This window comes from Dictyostelium purpureum, assembly GCF_000190715.1.
Source record: "Dictyostelium purpureum unplaced genomic scaffold DICPUscaffold_62, whole genome shotgun sequence".
Lineage (NCBI taxonomy): Eukaryota > Evosea > Eumycetozoa > Dictyosteliales > Dictyosteliaceae > Dictyostelium > Dictyostelium purpureum.
The window spans coordinates 48,420-63,731 of record NW_003519399.1 but is presented as its reverse complement, the minus strand read 5'-3'; the positions used below and the strand labels follow the sequence as shown (position 1 = coordinate 63,731).

The 15,312-nt window shown below is 32.5% G+C and overlaps 3 protein-coding genes across 3 annotated transcripts; 1 reads left to right on the top strand and 2 right to left on the bottom strand.

The window, feature by feature from the left end:
* Positions 1 to 30: 30 nt before the first annotated feature.
* Positions 31 to 3,161, bottom strand: DICPUDRAFT_87019 (uncharacterized protein; the record flags this gene model as incomplete). Its single annotated transcript, XM_003286093.1, has 4 exons — positions 31 to 1,387; positions 1,450 to 1,574; positions 1,653 to 1,774; positions 3,149 to 3,161. 4 exons carry the CDS (start codon positions 3,159 to 3,161, stop codon positions 31 to 33), a joined length of 1,617 nt encoding a protein of 538 aa, XP_003286141.1.
* A 283-nt stretch (positions 3,162 to 3,444) lies between these two features.
* Positions 3,445 to 4,383, top strand: DICPUDRAFT_54069 (uncharacterized protein; the record flags this gene model as incomplete). The annotated part of the gene is made up of 3 exons (XM_003286109.1): positions 3,445 to 3,929; positions 4,002 to 4,178; positions 4,247 to 4,383. The coding sequence occupies exons 1-3, from the start codon at positions 3,830 to 3,832 to the stop codon at positions 4,381 to 4,383; spliced, it is 414 nt and encodes a 137-aa protein (XP_003286157.1). The 5' UTR covers positions 3,445 to 3,829.
* Positions 4,384 to 4,409: 26 nt separating this feature from the next.
* DICPUDRAFT_91657 (uncharacterized protein) lies at positions 4,410 to 5,240 on the bottom strand. The gene has a single exon (XM_003286092.1). It carries the CDS (start codon positions 4,778 to 4,780, stop codon positions 4,556 to 4,558), a length of 225 nt encoding a protein of 74 aa, XP_003286140.1. The 5' UTR covers positions 4,781 to 5,240; the 3' UTR covers positions 4,410 to 4,555.
* Positions 5,241 to 15,312: the final 10,072 nt, after the last annotated feature.

Here is a 15,312-nt window from a genome sequence, read left to right as displayed (position 1 = left end):
AACTTTTTTCTAATAAAAGAATTTTAATTATTAATAATCTTTCAAGATTGTAGCTGCAGCTTTTTCAGCAAGAGCCATTACAGATGCTTGTACGAGACCGTGTGGAATAATTGGGAATAGTGATGCATCAACTACTCTAACTTTGTTTACACCGATTACTCGAAGATTAACGTCAACAACAGCATTTGGATCAGAAGCAGGATCCCCAATTTTACAAGTGCCAACCCAATGATCGTGTGGAACAATATTTTGTGAAACATAGTCTTCAATTTCTTGGTCAGTATCTATTTGTGGTCCTGGTTGAACTGGTGTTGCAAGATTTGACATTGGTGGGAATGCCATGATACGTCTTGATTCCTTAAGACTAGCAACGAGTTTTTTAACATCTTTATTTTCGAGAGTTGGTGTGAATGAAACTTTAGCACCTCTGCTGTAGAATTGGGCAGCATTTCCACTGGTATTGTCATTAAGAGTTAAGAAATTATTTGAATTTGGGGTTGGTTCACATAGACTTATTGCAAATGTCATCATACCTGGTAATGTAGAACCTAGAGCGCCTGGGAAAATAGTCATAATAGAATCGGCATTGACAGCAGAGGCATTTGGTTTTAACCATGCACCTACAGAGAAACCTGGTGTCGCTAATATACCAGTTCCTAATGTAGAGTACTCTAAATTAATATTAAAGGTATTATAGTAGTCTGGTCTTGATCCGGCATCGCTGTAGCTCCAAACGTTAAAGACAATGAAATGGTTTTGTAGGTTTTTTCCAACACCAGGTAAATGCTTGACTGGGGTAATAAAGTTACTGTATTTAGTTTGTGCAAGTAAATTAGCATCACCAATGCCAGAGTGCATCAAGATCTTTGGAGTATTTAAAGTACCGGCAGCTAGAATAACCTCTTTGTTACAGAATAAGGTTTTAATTGTATTAGGTTGGTCATTTGTAAAGTATTCTATTCCAATAGCTTCACTTTTACCAGTTATAATATTGAAAATCCATTTAATTCTTACAACAGTAGCAGAGTCTAATAGTTTAACTCTTGGGTTTTGAAGAGCTTTTACAAGATATTGATGGGCAGTTGAGCATCTCTCTCCGTTTTCGTCAATATTTAGATGGAAATAACCACAGCCGGCTCTTGGCCCTGTTTGAAAATCACCATTAAATGGTAAACCACTGGCGTTGCAAGATTTTATATAATCATTACCTTCTTTATCAAATGGAATACTTTTAACTTTTATAAATCCAGTATGACCATGGTTGTTACTAGTTTGTAAATCTGCGTCTAAAATAGTTTCAACTTTTAAAAAATATGGTAGCATATCTTGATAGTTCCAACCAGTTAAGCCCCAATTATAATCGCTTTCAATACCTCTTTGGTATACCCTATTTAAATAAAAATGTTAGATCATTTTTTAAAAAATAAAATAGAAACAATTAATATTTACATTGCATTATGCAAACCAGAACCGCCAATCATTTTGGCAACATTTGTACCCTCTATATCCCATCTATTACCTGTTATATCAGCAGATTGAAAATAAAATGGAACATCATATTTTGTTAATGGTTTCTAAAATTAAAAAAAAGAATTAACACTCATAATAATAATTTACATAAAAATAAAAATACCTACCAATGGTGTATATACATTTGTATTTGGGTCAATTGTACCTTTGGTTCCTACATAATCAACACCACCTAATACTCCAATCGATTTACCACCACCTTCAATAATTAATACTGAGTATCCCTTTTGAGAAAGTCTGTAAGCTAAAATAGAACCAGAAACACCAGAACCCACAACAATAAAATCATATGGCAATAAAAGACTAGCGGTTGAAGACGAAGAAGATGAAGACGAAGATGATGTTAAAGAGGATGATGATTTAATAAATATAATAAAAATAATTAAAAATAAAATGAAAAATCGAAGGGGTTTCATTTTTAAAAAACATAAATAAATTTAAATTTATTTAGTAAATAAAATAAAAATTTAAGAATAAAATAGTGTGTATTTATTTAAATAATAAAAATAATAATAATAAAAAAAATAAATTAAAGTTTTACAATTAGTTTAAATAATTTTTTGATTTTAAAAAAAAAAAAAAAAAAAAAAAAAAAAAAAAAAAAAAATTATTCCCCAATATTGGGAACCCCAATAAAAAATTTTTGTTAATGTATTAAACTTTATAATGTAACCATGAAAAAAATCTTTGGTTTTGAAATTAATTATATAATATTAATTTTTTAAAAAAAAAAAAAAAAAAAATTAAAAGAAAAAAAAAAAAATAATAATTACCCTATTCTTAGGTATATAAAAAAAAAAAAATCTTTCTTAAGAGATTTTTCGTTGTTGAAAAACACAATATAGATTAGGTGATTATATGATATGGTAGAGAGGTTGTTAAATTCAACCAAGTGAGAACTATTGACAGGAATGAGGATTGTTTTTTTTTTGTGGGTGTTTGTGAAAACAAAAATTTAATTTAAAGGGTCTTTAAACGATGCAACACTAATGTTTTTTATTACCGTAATTTTTGTTAATAATATTATGTCGAATTAAAACTTTTCTACTTTCTTTTAATTATTATAAAGACATTATTATTATTATTATTATTTTTTTTTTTTTTTTTTTATGCCCCAATATTGGTTTTTTTTTATTATTAATAATTATAATTATTTCATCTACTTGTTTAATTAATAATAATAAAAACAAAAATAATAATAATTATAATATTATATTAAAATAAATTAAAAAAAAAAAAAAACTAACTAATTTATCTTGGTTTATTTAATTTTAATATTAACACTTTTCCATTAGAACATTAATGTTAATTTAAATATGCTTTATGTAATGGGTTGTGAGTAAAATAAAAAATCATGATAGAGTTGCGTTTTTTTTTTAACCACGCTGTATATTTCCCCCATCATTTACATACAAACACACTATAACAATTTAAAAAAAAAAAAAATAAAAAAAAAAATAAATCTTGTTGGGTTCTTATGATGTTTTATGATGTTTTTTATTCTAATTAAGTTAATTTAAATTATAGAATAAACCGATTATGAAATTAATATATTTATTTTTTATGTATGTGTATATAAAAATATATATGTCCATATTAAATAAAAACAAATAATTACCATTAAAATTCATTGGGGAAAGAACATTTTTTTTTTATTGTTGATAAATTATATATGTGACAAACTAAAATCACAAATATTTTTTAAAAGAAAAAAAAACAGTTTTTTTATTTTCTTTTCACACTTCGCACAACCCCAATACTCCAATATTATTATAAATTTTTTGGCTAAAAATAACAACAAAAAAAAAAAAAAATTTCAAATTTATTTTTTTTAAAAAAAAAAAAAGAAAAAAAAATGATTGATTAATTATTTTAGATAAATCTATAGATAATCTTTTTAAAGAAATCACTTTTAAAAAATATAATAGATATTCAAAAATCAAAACCTATAATCTTATCTTTTAAATTTGTGGTGATTATTTTTTTATTTTGCCAAAATTTACAAATCTAATAATAATTTCAATTTTGATAAAATTATTGAAATTCCAACCAAATTATATATTTAAAAAAAAGAAAGTTGATTTTGAAAAATATAATAGATATTCAATTATTTATAAATAACATGGAATTAATTTAACTTTATTATTACTTTTAAAGATATTAAAGAGATTATACTTTGGGAAAAAAAAATTAAAAATTTCATCAATTTTTTGGAACACAAAATTTTAAAAATTATAAAATTTTTTTTAAAAACTAATTTAATTTTTTATTTTTGTTGATAATAAAAAAGTTTTTAAGAATGGCAGAGTATTTTGGTTCATGTCATTGCAAAAAGATCAAATATAGATTTAAAATTGAGGATATTATTGATAATACTACAACGGTAATTTGTAATTGTTGTAAGTAAAAGAATAAATATATTATTACAGAAAAAAAAAAATTATTAAATCAATGTAATTTCAAAAAAAAAGCTTACTGTTGGCAAGCTAGATTTTGGGAAGTAAGAGTATTTGATTTAGATAGTTTCGAAATTATTGAAGGAAAAGAGTCTTTGAAACTTTATCAGTTTGGAAATAAAGAAACTCATCACTATTTTTGTGGAGATTGTGGTATTCATACTCATGGATTAAGTGAGATAAATAAATTGGGTAGGTCTTTAAAGACATAACTTTAAAAAAATATCTAATACTAATATTTTAAAATCATTTTTCTAAAGGTAAACCATTCTATTTTATTAATATACCAACTGTAGAAAACCTAACAAATAAACAATTATCTTTATTGAAAAGAAAATATATTGATGGTCAAAATGAATTATGGGAAGAGAAACCAGAATATACAAATTACTTATAAAAATAAAGAAAAGCATAATGTTTTTTAATAAAAATACTATTTTTATTTTATTTATATTTTAATTGTTTTGTAAATAAATTATATTTCGTCATTTTTCGTTTTTATCACATTCTTTAAATTAAATATGGTTTTCTTTAATCTTTTCTATATTTTTTATTATAGATAATTATATCTATATTTCATTTATATTATTATTATTATTATTATTATTATTATTATTATTATTATTATTATTATTATTTAATTGTTCGACATTATTTATACCATAGTTTTCATTTTCTATTTCTTTTTCATTAGTATCTTTTATAAAAGCTGGAGATTGTTCTGATTTTTTAATTGATATTTGATTTATTTCTTTTGGTTTATCTATATCAACCTGTTCGAAGCTAATACCCATAAAACTAGTTAAGCCGGTTGTTTTTGAAGTTGTTAAACCAGAAATAACTCCTGATAAAAAGTTTGAGGTGGATCCACCAGCTGATCCTGTTGTTGTACTTGTTGAGGTTTTAGAGGAAGTTAATGAACCAAAGTATCCTGATAGGATTCCACTTGATGTGGAGTAACCACCTACACTCTGTCCTGTTGATGTGGTTGATACACCAATTGTTGATTGGCTAGTTGAAGCAGTTGATACACCAATTGATGATTGACTAGCTGATGCAGTTGTTACACCGAGTGATGATTGACTAGTTGAGGCAGTTGTTACACCGATTGATGATTGGGTAGTTGATGCAGTTGTTAAACCTATTGATGATTGACTGGTTGAAGCAGTTGTAAGACCCCCAACAGATTGACCTATTGTATTCAATGATGTTAATCCAATTGAATTTGAGGTTGTTACACCTGCTACTGATTGACCACCACCGATTGTATTTGCAGTGGTTAACCCTGCTACAGAGTTTGCACCTGAAATGAAACCACTTGATGCTCCGGTTGTAGTTAATCCACCAACACTTTGACCAGTTACAATTGTATTTGAAGTTGATAAACCAGTTATTGATGGACCTGTGGCAATTGATCCAGCAGTTACAATACCAGTTGTTTTACTTGTTGTAATATCAGCTATTGAATTTGAAGTGGTTAATCCACCAACTGATTGGCCTAATGAATTTAATGATGTTAAACCAATTGAAGTTGTTACACCTGCTACTGATTGACCACCACCGATTGTATTTGCAGTGGTTAAACCTGCTACAGAGTTTGCACCTGAAATGAAGCCACTCGATGCACCAGTTGTAGTTAATCCACCAACACTTTGGCCAGTTACAATTGTATTTGCAGTAGTTAAACCAGTTATTGATTGACCAGATGCAATGGAACTAGCAGTTAATCCAGTTGTTTTACTTGTTGTTATGTCAGCTATTGAGTTTGCAGTTGTTAATCCACCAACTGATTGTCCTAGCGAATTTAATGATGTTAAACCAATTGAAGTTGTTACACCTGCTACTGATTGACCACCTCCGATTGTATTTGCTGTTGTTAAACCTGCTACAGAGTTTGCACCTGAAATGAAGCCACTCGATGCACCAGTTGTAGTTAATCCACCTACACTTTGACCTGTTACAATTGTATTTGCAGTTGTTAAACCAGTTATCGATTGACTAGATGCAATGGAACTAGCTGTTACTCCAGTTGTTTTACTTGTTGTTATATCAGCTATTGAATTTGCAGTAGTTAATCCACCAACTGATTGACCTAGCGAATTTAATGATGTTAAACCTAATGTATTTGAAGTTGTTACACCTGCTACTGATTGACCACCACCGATTGTATTTGCAGTGGTTAACCCTGCTACAGAGTTTGCACCTGAAATGAAGCCACTCGATGAACCAGTTGTAGTTAATCCACCTACACTTTGACCAGTTACTATTGTATTTGCAGTTGATAAACCAGTTATTGATGGACCTGTGGCAATTGATCCAGCAGTTAATCCAGTTGTTTTACTTGTTGTAATATCAGCTATTGAATTTGAAGTGGTTAATCCACCAACTGATTGGCCTAATGAGTTTAATGATGTCAACCCAATTGAAGTTGTTACACCCGCTACTGATTGACCACCTCCGATTGTATTTGCAGTGGTTAACCCTGCTACAGAGTTTGCACCTGAAATTAAACCTAATGTATTTGAAGTTGTTACACCTGCTACTGATTGACCACCTCCAATTGTATTTGCAGTTGTTAACCCTGCTACAGAGTTTGCACCTGAAATGAAGCCACTCAATGAACCAGTTGTAGTTAATCCACCTACACTTTGGCCAGTTACTATTGTATTTGCAGTTGTTAAGCCTGTTATTGATTGACCTGTGGCAATGGAACTAGCAGTTAGTCCAGTTGTTTTACTTGTTGTTATATCAGCTATTGAGTTTGCAGTTGTTAATCCACCAACTGATTGGCCTAGTGAATTTAATGATGTTATTTCTGTTGAAGTTGTTACACCTGCTACTGATTGACCACCTCCGATTGTATTTGCAGTGGTTAATCCACCAATTGATTGTCCTAGTGAATTTAATGATGTTACTCCTGTTGAAGTTGTTACACCTGCTACTGATTGACCACCTCCGATTGTATTTGCAGTGGTTAAACCTGCTACAGAGTTTGCACCTGAAATGAAACCACTCGATGAACCAGTTGTAGTTAATCCACCTACACTTTGGCCAGTTACAATTGTATTTGAAGTTGATAATCCAGTTATTGATTGACCTGTGGCAATAGATCCAGCAGTAACAATACCAGTTGTTTTACTTGTTGTAATATCAGCTATTGAATTTGCAGTAGTTAATCCACCAACTGATTGACCTAGTGAATTTAATGATGTTACTCCTGTTGAAGTTGTTACACCTGCTACTGATTGACCACCTCCAATTGTATTTGCAGTGGTTAATCCTGCTACAGAGTTTGCACCTGAAATAAAACCACTTGATGCTCCGGTTGTAGTTAATCCACCAACACTTTGACCTGTTACAATTGTATTTGAGGTTGATAATCCAGTTATTGATTGACCTGTGGCAATTGATCCAGCAGTGACAATACCAGTTGTTTTACTTGTTGTTATATCAGCAATCGAGTTTGCAGTGGTTAATCCACCAACTGATTGACCTAGTGAATTTAATGATGTTATTCCTATTGAAGTTGTTACACCTGCTACTGATTGACCACCACCGATTGTATTTGCAGTTGTTAAACCTGCTACAGAGTTTGCACCTGAAATGAAACCACTTGATGCACCATTTGTGGTTAATCCACCAACACTTTGACCAGTTACAATTGTATTTGCAGTTGTTAAACCAGTTATTGATTGGCCAGAAGCAATTGAACTAGCAGTTGTTAAACCAGTTGTTAAGCCAACAATTGAATTTGAAGTAGTAAATCCACCAACTGATTGGCCTAGTGAATTTAATGATGTTAAACCTAATGTATTTGAAGTTGTTACACCTGCTACTGATTGACCACCTCCGATTGTAGCTGCTGTTGTTAATCCTGCTACAGAGTTGGCACCTGAAATGAAACCACTTGATGCACCAGTTGTAGTTAATCCACCAACACTTTGACCAGTTACAATTGTATTTGCAGTTGATAAACCAGTTATTGATTGGCCTGTGGCAATTGATCCAGCAGTGACAATACCAGTTGTTTTACTTGTTGTAATATCAGCTATTGAATTTGCAGTAGTTAATCCACCAATTGATTGTCCTAGTGAATTTAATGAAGTTACTCCTGTTGAAGTTGTTACACCTGCTACTGATTGACCACCTCCAATTGTATTTGCAGTGGTTAAACCTGCTACAGAATTTGCACCTGAAATGAAACCACTCGATGGACCATTTGTGGTTGTGGTTAATCCACCTATGCTTTGACCAGTTACAATTGTATTTGCAGTAGTTAATCCAGTTATTGATTGGCCTGTTGCAATTGAACTTGCAGTAGTTAATCCAGTTGTTAATCCACCAATAGAATTTGAAGTAGTTAATCCACCAACTGATTGACCTATTGAATTTAATGATGTTAAACCTAATGTATTAGAAGTTGTTAATCCAGCTATTGATTGACCTCCTCCAATTGTATTTGCAGTTGTTAAACCAGTTATTGATTGGCCTGTTGCAATTGAGCTAGCAGTAGTTAATCCAGTTGTTAATCCACCAATGGAGTTTGCAGTTGTTAATCCACCAACTGATTGACCTAGCGAATTTAGTGATGTTAAACCTAATGTATTCGAAGTTGTTACACCTGCTACTGTTTGACCACCTCCAATTGTATTTGCAGTGGTTAATCCTGCTACAGAGTTTGCACCTGAAATGAAACCACTTGATGCACCAGTTGTAGTTAATCCACCTACGCTTTGACCTGTTACAATTGTATTTGAAGTTGATAAACCAGTTATTGATTGACCTGTGGCAATTGAACTTGCTGTAGTTAATCCAGTTGTTAATCCACCAATAGAATTTGAAGTAGTTAGTCCACCAACTGATTGACCTATTGAATTTAATGATGTTAATCCCAAGGTATTTGCAGTAGTAAAACCACCTACACTTTGACCAGTTACGATTGTATTTGCAGTTGTTAAACCAGTTATTGATTGACTTGTTGCAATTGAACCATCAGTTATTCCAGTGGTTTTACTTGTAGTAATACCAGCTATTGAATTTGCAGTAGTTAATCCACCAATTGATTGACCTATCGAATTTAATGATGTTAAACCTAGTGTATTCGATGTTGTTACACCTGCTACTGATTGGCCACCTCCGATTGTATTTGCAGTGGTTAAACCTGCTACAGAGTTTGCACCTGAAATGAAACCACTTGATGCACCAGTTGTAGTTAATCCACCTACGCTTTGACCTGTTACAATTGTATTTGCAGTTGATAATCCAGTTATTGACTGGCCTGTTGCAATTGAGCTATCAGTAGTTAATCCAGTTGTTAACCCAACAATCGAATTTGCAGTGGTTAATCCACCAACTGATTGACCTAGTGAATTTAATGATGTTAAACCTAGTGTATTCGATGTTGTTACACCTGCTACTGATTGACCACCTCCAATTGTAGATGCTGTTGTTAAACCTGCAACAGAGTTTGCACCTGAAATAAAACCACTTGATGCACTAGTTGTAGCTAATCCACCAACACTTTGACCAGTTACAATTGTATTTGAAGTTGATAAACCAGTTGTTGATTGACCAGATGCAATGGAACTAACTGTAGTTAAACCAGTTGTTAAACCAACAATTGAATTTGATGCAGTAGTTAATCCACCAACTGATTGACCTAGTGAATTTAATGATGTTAAACCTAATGTATTTGAAGTCGTTACACCTGCTACTGATTGACCACCTCCAATTGTATTTGCAGTGGTTAATCCTGCAACAGAGTTTGCACCTGAAATGAAACCAATTGATACACTAGTTGTAGTTAATCCACCTACGCTTTGACCAGTAACAATTGTATTTGCAGTTGTTAATCCTGTAATCGATTGGCCTGTTGCAATTGAGCTAGCAGTAGTTAATCCAGTTGTTAATCCACCAATGGAGTTTGCAGTTGTTAATCCACCAACTGATTGACCTATTGAATTTAATGATGTTAAACCTAATGTATTTGAAGTTGTAACACCTGCTACTGATTGACCACCTCCGATTGTATTTGCAGTGGTTAAACCTGCAACGGAATTTGCACCTGAAATGAAACCACTTGATGCACCAGTTGTAGTTAATCCACCTATACTTTGACCTGTTACAATTGTATTTGCAGTTGTTAAACCAGCTGTCGATTGACCAGATGCAATGGAACTAGCAGTTATTCCAGTTGTTTTACTTGTTGTTATGTCAGCTATTGAATTTGCAGTTGTTAATCCACCAATTGATTGGCCTAGTGAATTTAATGATGTTAAACCTAATGTATTTGAAGTCGTTACACCTGCTATTGATTGACCACCATCGATTGTGTTAGCAGTGGTTAACCCTGCTACAGAGTTTGCACCTGAAATGAAACCAATTGATGCACCAGTTGTAGTTAATACACCAACACTTTGACCAGTTACTATTGTACTTGAAGTTGTTAATCCAGTTGTTGATTGACCTGTCGCAATTGAGCTAGAAGTAGTTAATCCAGCTGTTACACCAGTTGTTGATTGATCTGTTGCAATTGAGCTAGCAGTAGTTAGTCCAGTTGTTGATTGACCTGTAGCAATTGAGCTAGAAGTTGTTAATCCAGTTGTTGATTGACCTGTTGCAATGGAGCTAGCAGTAGTTAGTCCAGCTGTAACACCAGTTGTTGATTGACCTGTCGCAATCGAGCTAGAAGTAGTTAATCCAGCTGTAACACCAATTGTTGATTGACCCGTTGCAATTGAGCTTGCAGTAGTTAATCCAGCTGTTACACCAGTTGTTGATTGACCCGTTTCGATTGAGCTAGAAGTTGTTAATCCAGTTGTTGATTGACCCGTTGCAATTGAGCTAGCAGTAGTAAGTCCAGCTGTTAGACCAGTTGTTGATTGACTCGTGGCAATTGAGTTAGAAGTAGTTAGTCCAGCTGTTACACCAATTGTTGATTGACCTGTAGCAATTGAGCTTGCGGTAGTTAATCCAGCTGTTACACCAGTTGTAGATTGACTCGTGGAAATTGAGCTAGAAGTAGTTAGTCCAGTTGTCAATCCAACAATCGAATTTGAGGTAGTTAATCCACCAATTGATTGACCCAATGAATTTAATGATGTTAAACCTAATGTATTTGAAGTCGTTACACCTGCTATTGATTGACCACCATCGATTGTGTTAGCAGTGGTTAAACCTGCTACAGAGTTTGCACCTGAAATGAAACCAATTGATGCACCAGTTGTAGTTAATACACCAACACTTTGACCTGTTACTATTGTACTTGAAGTTGTTAATCCAGTTGTTGATTGACCTGTTGCAATTGAGCTCGCAGTAGTTAATCCAGCTGTTAAACCAATTGTTGATTGACCTGTTGCAATTGAGCTAGAAGTAGTTAATCCAGCTGTTACACCAGTTGTTGATTGACCCGTTGCAATTGAGCTAGAAGTAGTTAATCCAGCTGTTACACCAATTGTTGATTGACCTGTCGCAATTGAGCTAGAAGTAGTTAATCCAGCTGTAACACCAGTTGTTGATTGACCTGTCGCAATTGAGCTAGCAGTAGTTAATCCAGCTGTCACGCCAGTTGTTGATTGACCTGTAGCAATTGAGCTAGAAGTAGTTAATCCAGTTGTTGATTGACCTGTAGCAATTGAAGTTGTTAATCCAGTTGTTGATTGACCTGTCGCAATTGAGCTAGAAGTAGATAGTCCAGCTGTAACACCAGTTGTTGATTGACCTGTTGCAATTGAGCTAGAAGTAGTTAATCCAGCTGTTACACCAGTTGTTGATTGACCCGTTGCAATTGAGCTAGAAGTAGTTAGTCCAGTTGTCAATCCAACAATCGAATTTGAGGTAGTTAATCCACCAATTGATTGACCCAATGAATTTAATGATGTTAAACCTATAGAATTTGAAGTTGTTACACCTGCTACTGATTGACCACCATCGACTGTATTTGAAGTTGTATATCCACCAATAGATTGACTTATTGAATTTCCATTTGATAGCCCTGTAGTTAAACCTGTAATTGAGGTTACAGCGGTAAGACCTCCGACTGACTGACCCACAGAAGCTCCAATAGTGTTACTTGTTGTGAGACCTCCTATTGTTAACCCAATTGATGAAAAACCAGTTGTAAACCCAATTGATGAGTGGTCTGTTGTAGTTTTTCCTGTTGAAGGACCTTCGGTAGTACTATAGGATGTGTTTTCACTCTGTGAAGAACCTTGACTTGAACTTTGATTTGAGTTATGGCTTGATGATCCTGTGGAACTATTGGTTTCCGAAGAACTACTACCCATGCTATTAGAACTATTACTTGACCCATTAGAACTTTGATTTGAAGAACCATTTCCATTTGATTCATTGGAACTATTCGAATTGCTACTTGAGTTATTTGATGAACTATTACCAGATTCACTTGAGTTAGTATTACTGGAATCTGATTTTGAATTACTACTAGATTTTGATTCAGAGCTATTACCACTGGAATTTGATCCATTACTAGAGTTACTAGATGAGTTGCTTCCATTTGAACCTGATCCACTTGAGTTGGTACTACCACCAGTTGAGCTATTTGATCCATTGCTAGACTCATTGGAACTAGATTCACTTGAGATGGAGTTACTACTATTAGAGTTTGATCCATTACTACCACTGGAACCAGACTCACTTGATATGGAGTTACTATTATTAGAGTTTGATCCATTACTACCACTGGAACCAGACTGACTTGAGCCGGTGCTATTACCACTGGAATTTGATCCATTACTAGAGTTACTAGATGAGTTGCTTCCATTTGAACCTGATCCACTTGAGTTGGTACTACCACCAGTTGAGCTATTTGATCCATTGCTAGACTCATTGGAACTAGATTCACTTGAGATGGAGTTACTACTATTAGAGTTTGATCCATTACTGGATGAGTTGCTTCCATTAGAACTTGATCCACTTGAGTTGGCACTACCATTTGAGCTATTTGATCCATTACTAGACTGATTGGAACTAGATTCACTTGATATGGAGTTACTACTATTAGAGTTTGATCCATTACTAGATATACTGGATGAGTCACCTCCGTTAGAACCTGATGAGTTGCTTCCATTTGAACCTGATCCACTTGAGTTGGAGCTACTACCAGTTGAGTTACTTGATCCATTGCTCGATTCATTGGAACTAGATTCACTTGAGATGGAGCTACTACTATTAGAGTTTGATCCATTACTACCACTGGAACCAGACTCACTTGAGCTGGTGTTACTATTTGAGTTTGATCCATTGCTTGATTCACTAGATGAACTGAAGCTTCCACTAGAGTTTGAGCCATTTCTAGATCCTTTAGATGAACTATTGCTACCGGAACCAGACTCACTTGAGCTACTATTAGAGCTTGACCCATTACTTGATCCTTTAGATGAACTATTGCTATTGGAACCAGACTCACTTGAGCTACCATTTGAGTTTGATTCATTACTTGAACTTGATCCTGAATTACTAGAATTTGATTCTGAGCTATTAACACTTGAAGTTGATTCATTACCAGAACTTGATTTAGAACCACTCGAGTTATTATTGGATCCACTTGAACCAGAACTATTATTAGAGCTTGAACCATTACTACCAGAACTGTTTGAACTGTTACTTGAGTTTGATGAATTACTATTGGAGTTATTTGAATTATTACTTGAGTTTGATGATCCATTACTGGAATTATTCGAGGAGTTGCTGCCACTAGAATGTGGTTCATTGGAACTTGTATTACCACTGCTCGAACTATTTGTATCGCTACTGGCACTTGATTTGCTATTAGAACCATTTCTGCTAGAACTTTGATCAGATGATCCAGTACTAGAACTATTATTTGAAGAACTATTTGAATCACTACTATTATTATTTTTACTATTGCTGTTGTTTGAATTTGATCCACTACTAGAATTGTGTGATGATCCATTACTAGAGCTATTATTTGAAGAATTATTTGAATCACTACTATTACTATTGCTATTTGATGAACTATTTTCAATAGAGCTATGGTTTGACTCACTGGATGAGTCATTACCTGAACCATTTGATGATGATATTGAACCACTTGAACTATGACCACCACTGCTATTATGTTCGCTAGAATTTGTTTCATTATGATGATCACAACATTCACAAATTGGTATATGGTTGGGATCAGGCTTAGGGCATTGGAAAATAGAATAAAAGACATATTGAGAATCAGCAAGTGTTGAAAATGATATATCGATTGTTGAAACTTCATTGAGAGGTGCTAATATTTGGTAATTTATATATTTTGGGTTTTTCATACTTGTAATTAAAACTTTATTATTATTTGAAGAGAAGTTTATATTGGGTCTTTCTGATTTTTTTATGTGCCCTTTTTTATTTACATTCGAAGTGCCATTATAATGATTGTGTGATAAAGTACCTTGAGCAAAATTTACCCATTCTTTCTTCATATTCATTGGGACTATTCTTTTTCCAATTCCATTTAAATTATTTGTGTGTAATTTTGTTGCAGAAATTGAAATTAAATCAGCTTCATCGATTGAAGCTATTAATAAACAAAACTTATCTGTTGGCAAAGGAAATATAAATTTGAACTCGGATGTTACATTTTTACAACATGCAGCGCCTGATGTATGGGTCAATACCATTAAATCTTTATGATTTAAAAGATTTGATAAAAAACTATCGTTGAATTGTTTTCCTTGTACTATTACATTTCCCATATAAAACCCTGAATTTGTTGTTGATTCCAATGTAACTGTTGGTATACTTGTATCTGTCCATGGGATAGCATATAACCCTGGTGCAAAAACTTGTGAAAAATCTAATTGCGATATATGACTTTTATTGAAATCATTTTTTATATCTATTTGTTTGTTTATATCTTTTAATTCATTTGATAAAACTTTTGTTAAAAAAATAAATAAAAAAAACACGATAAATTTTAACTTCATTTTTAATCTTTAAAAATTAATTAAAATTTATTTGTTTTTTTTTTTATAAAACCTAATAACAAAAGAAATACAATTATTAGTAAAACTAAAATGTTGTGGCTCAAAAATAAGGATAAAACTTACCAATAGTTGTAAAATGCTTGTTTTTGGTTTGTTTTTTTTTTTTTTTTTTTTCCTTTTTTTTTTTTTTTTCCAATTGTCTAAATACTATAATAAGGTGTTAGCATAAAGAACCAAAGCTCTATTTTTGTACAATTAATTAACTTACAAACTATATATTTTATATTAATTTATACAAAAAATAAACACCAATATGATATCTGTTATTTTTGAAAAATATACAAATATATTATTAATAAATTTTAAATTAAAAT

Excerpts from the sequence above, each read along its gene's own strand:
- DICPUDRAFT_91657 (XM_003286092.1), bottom strand. The coding sequence starts at position 4,780 with ATGGGTATTAGCTTCGAACAGGTTGATATAGATAAACCAAAAGAAATA.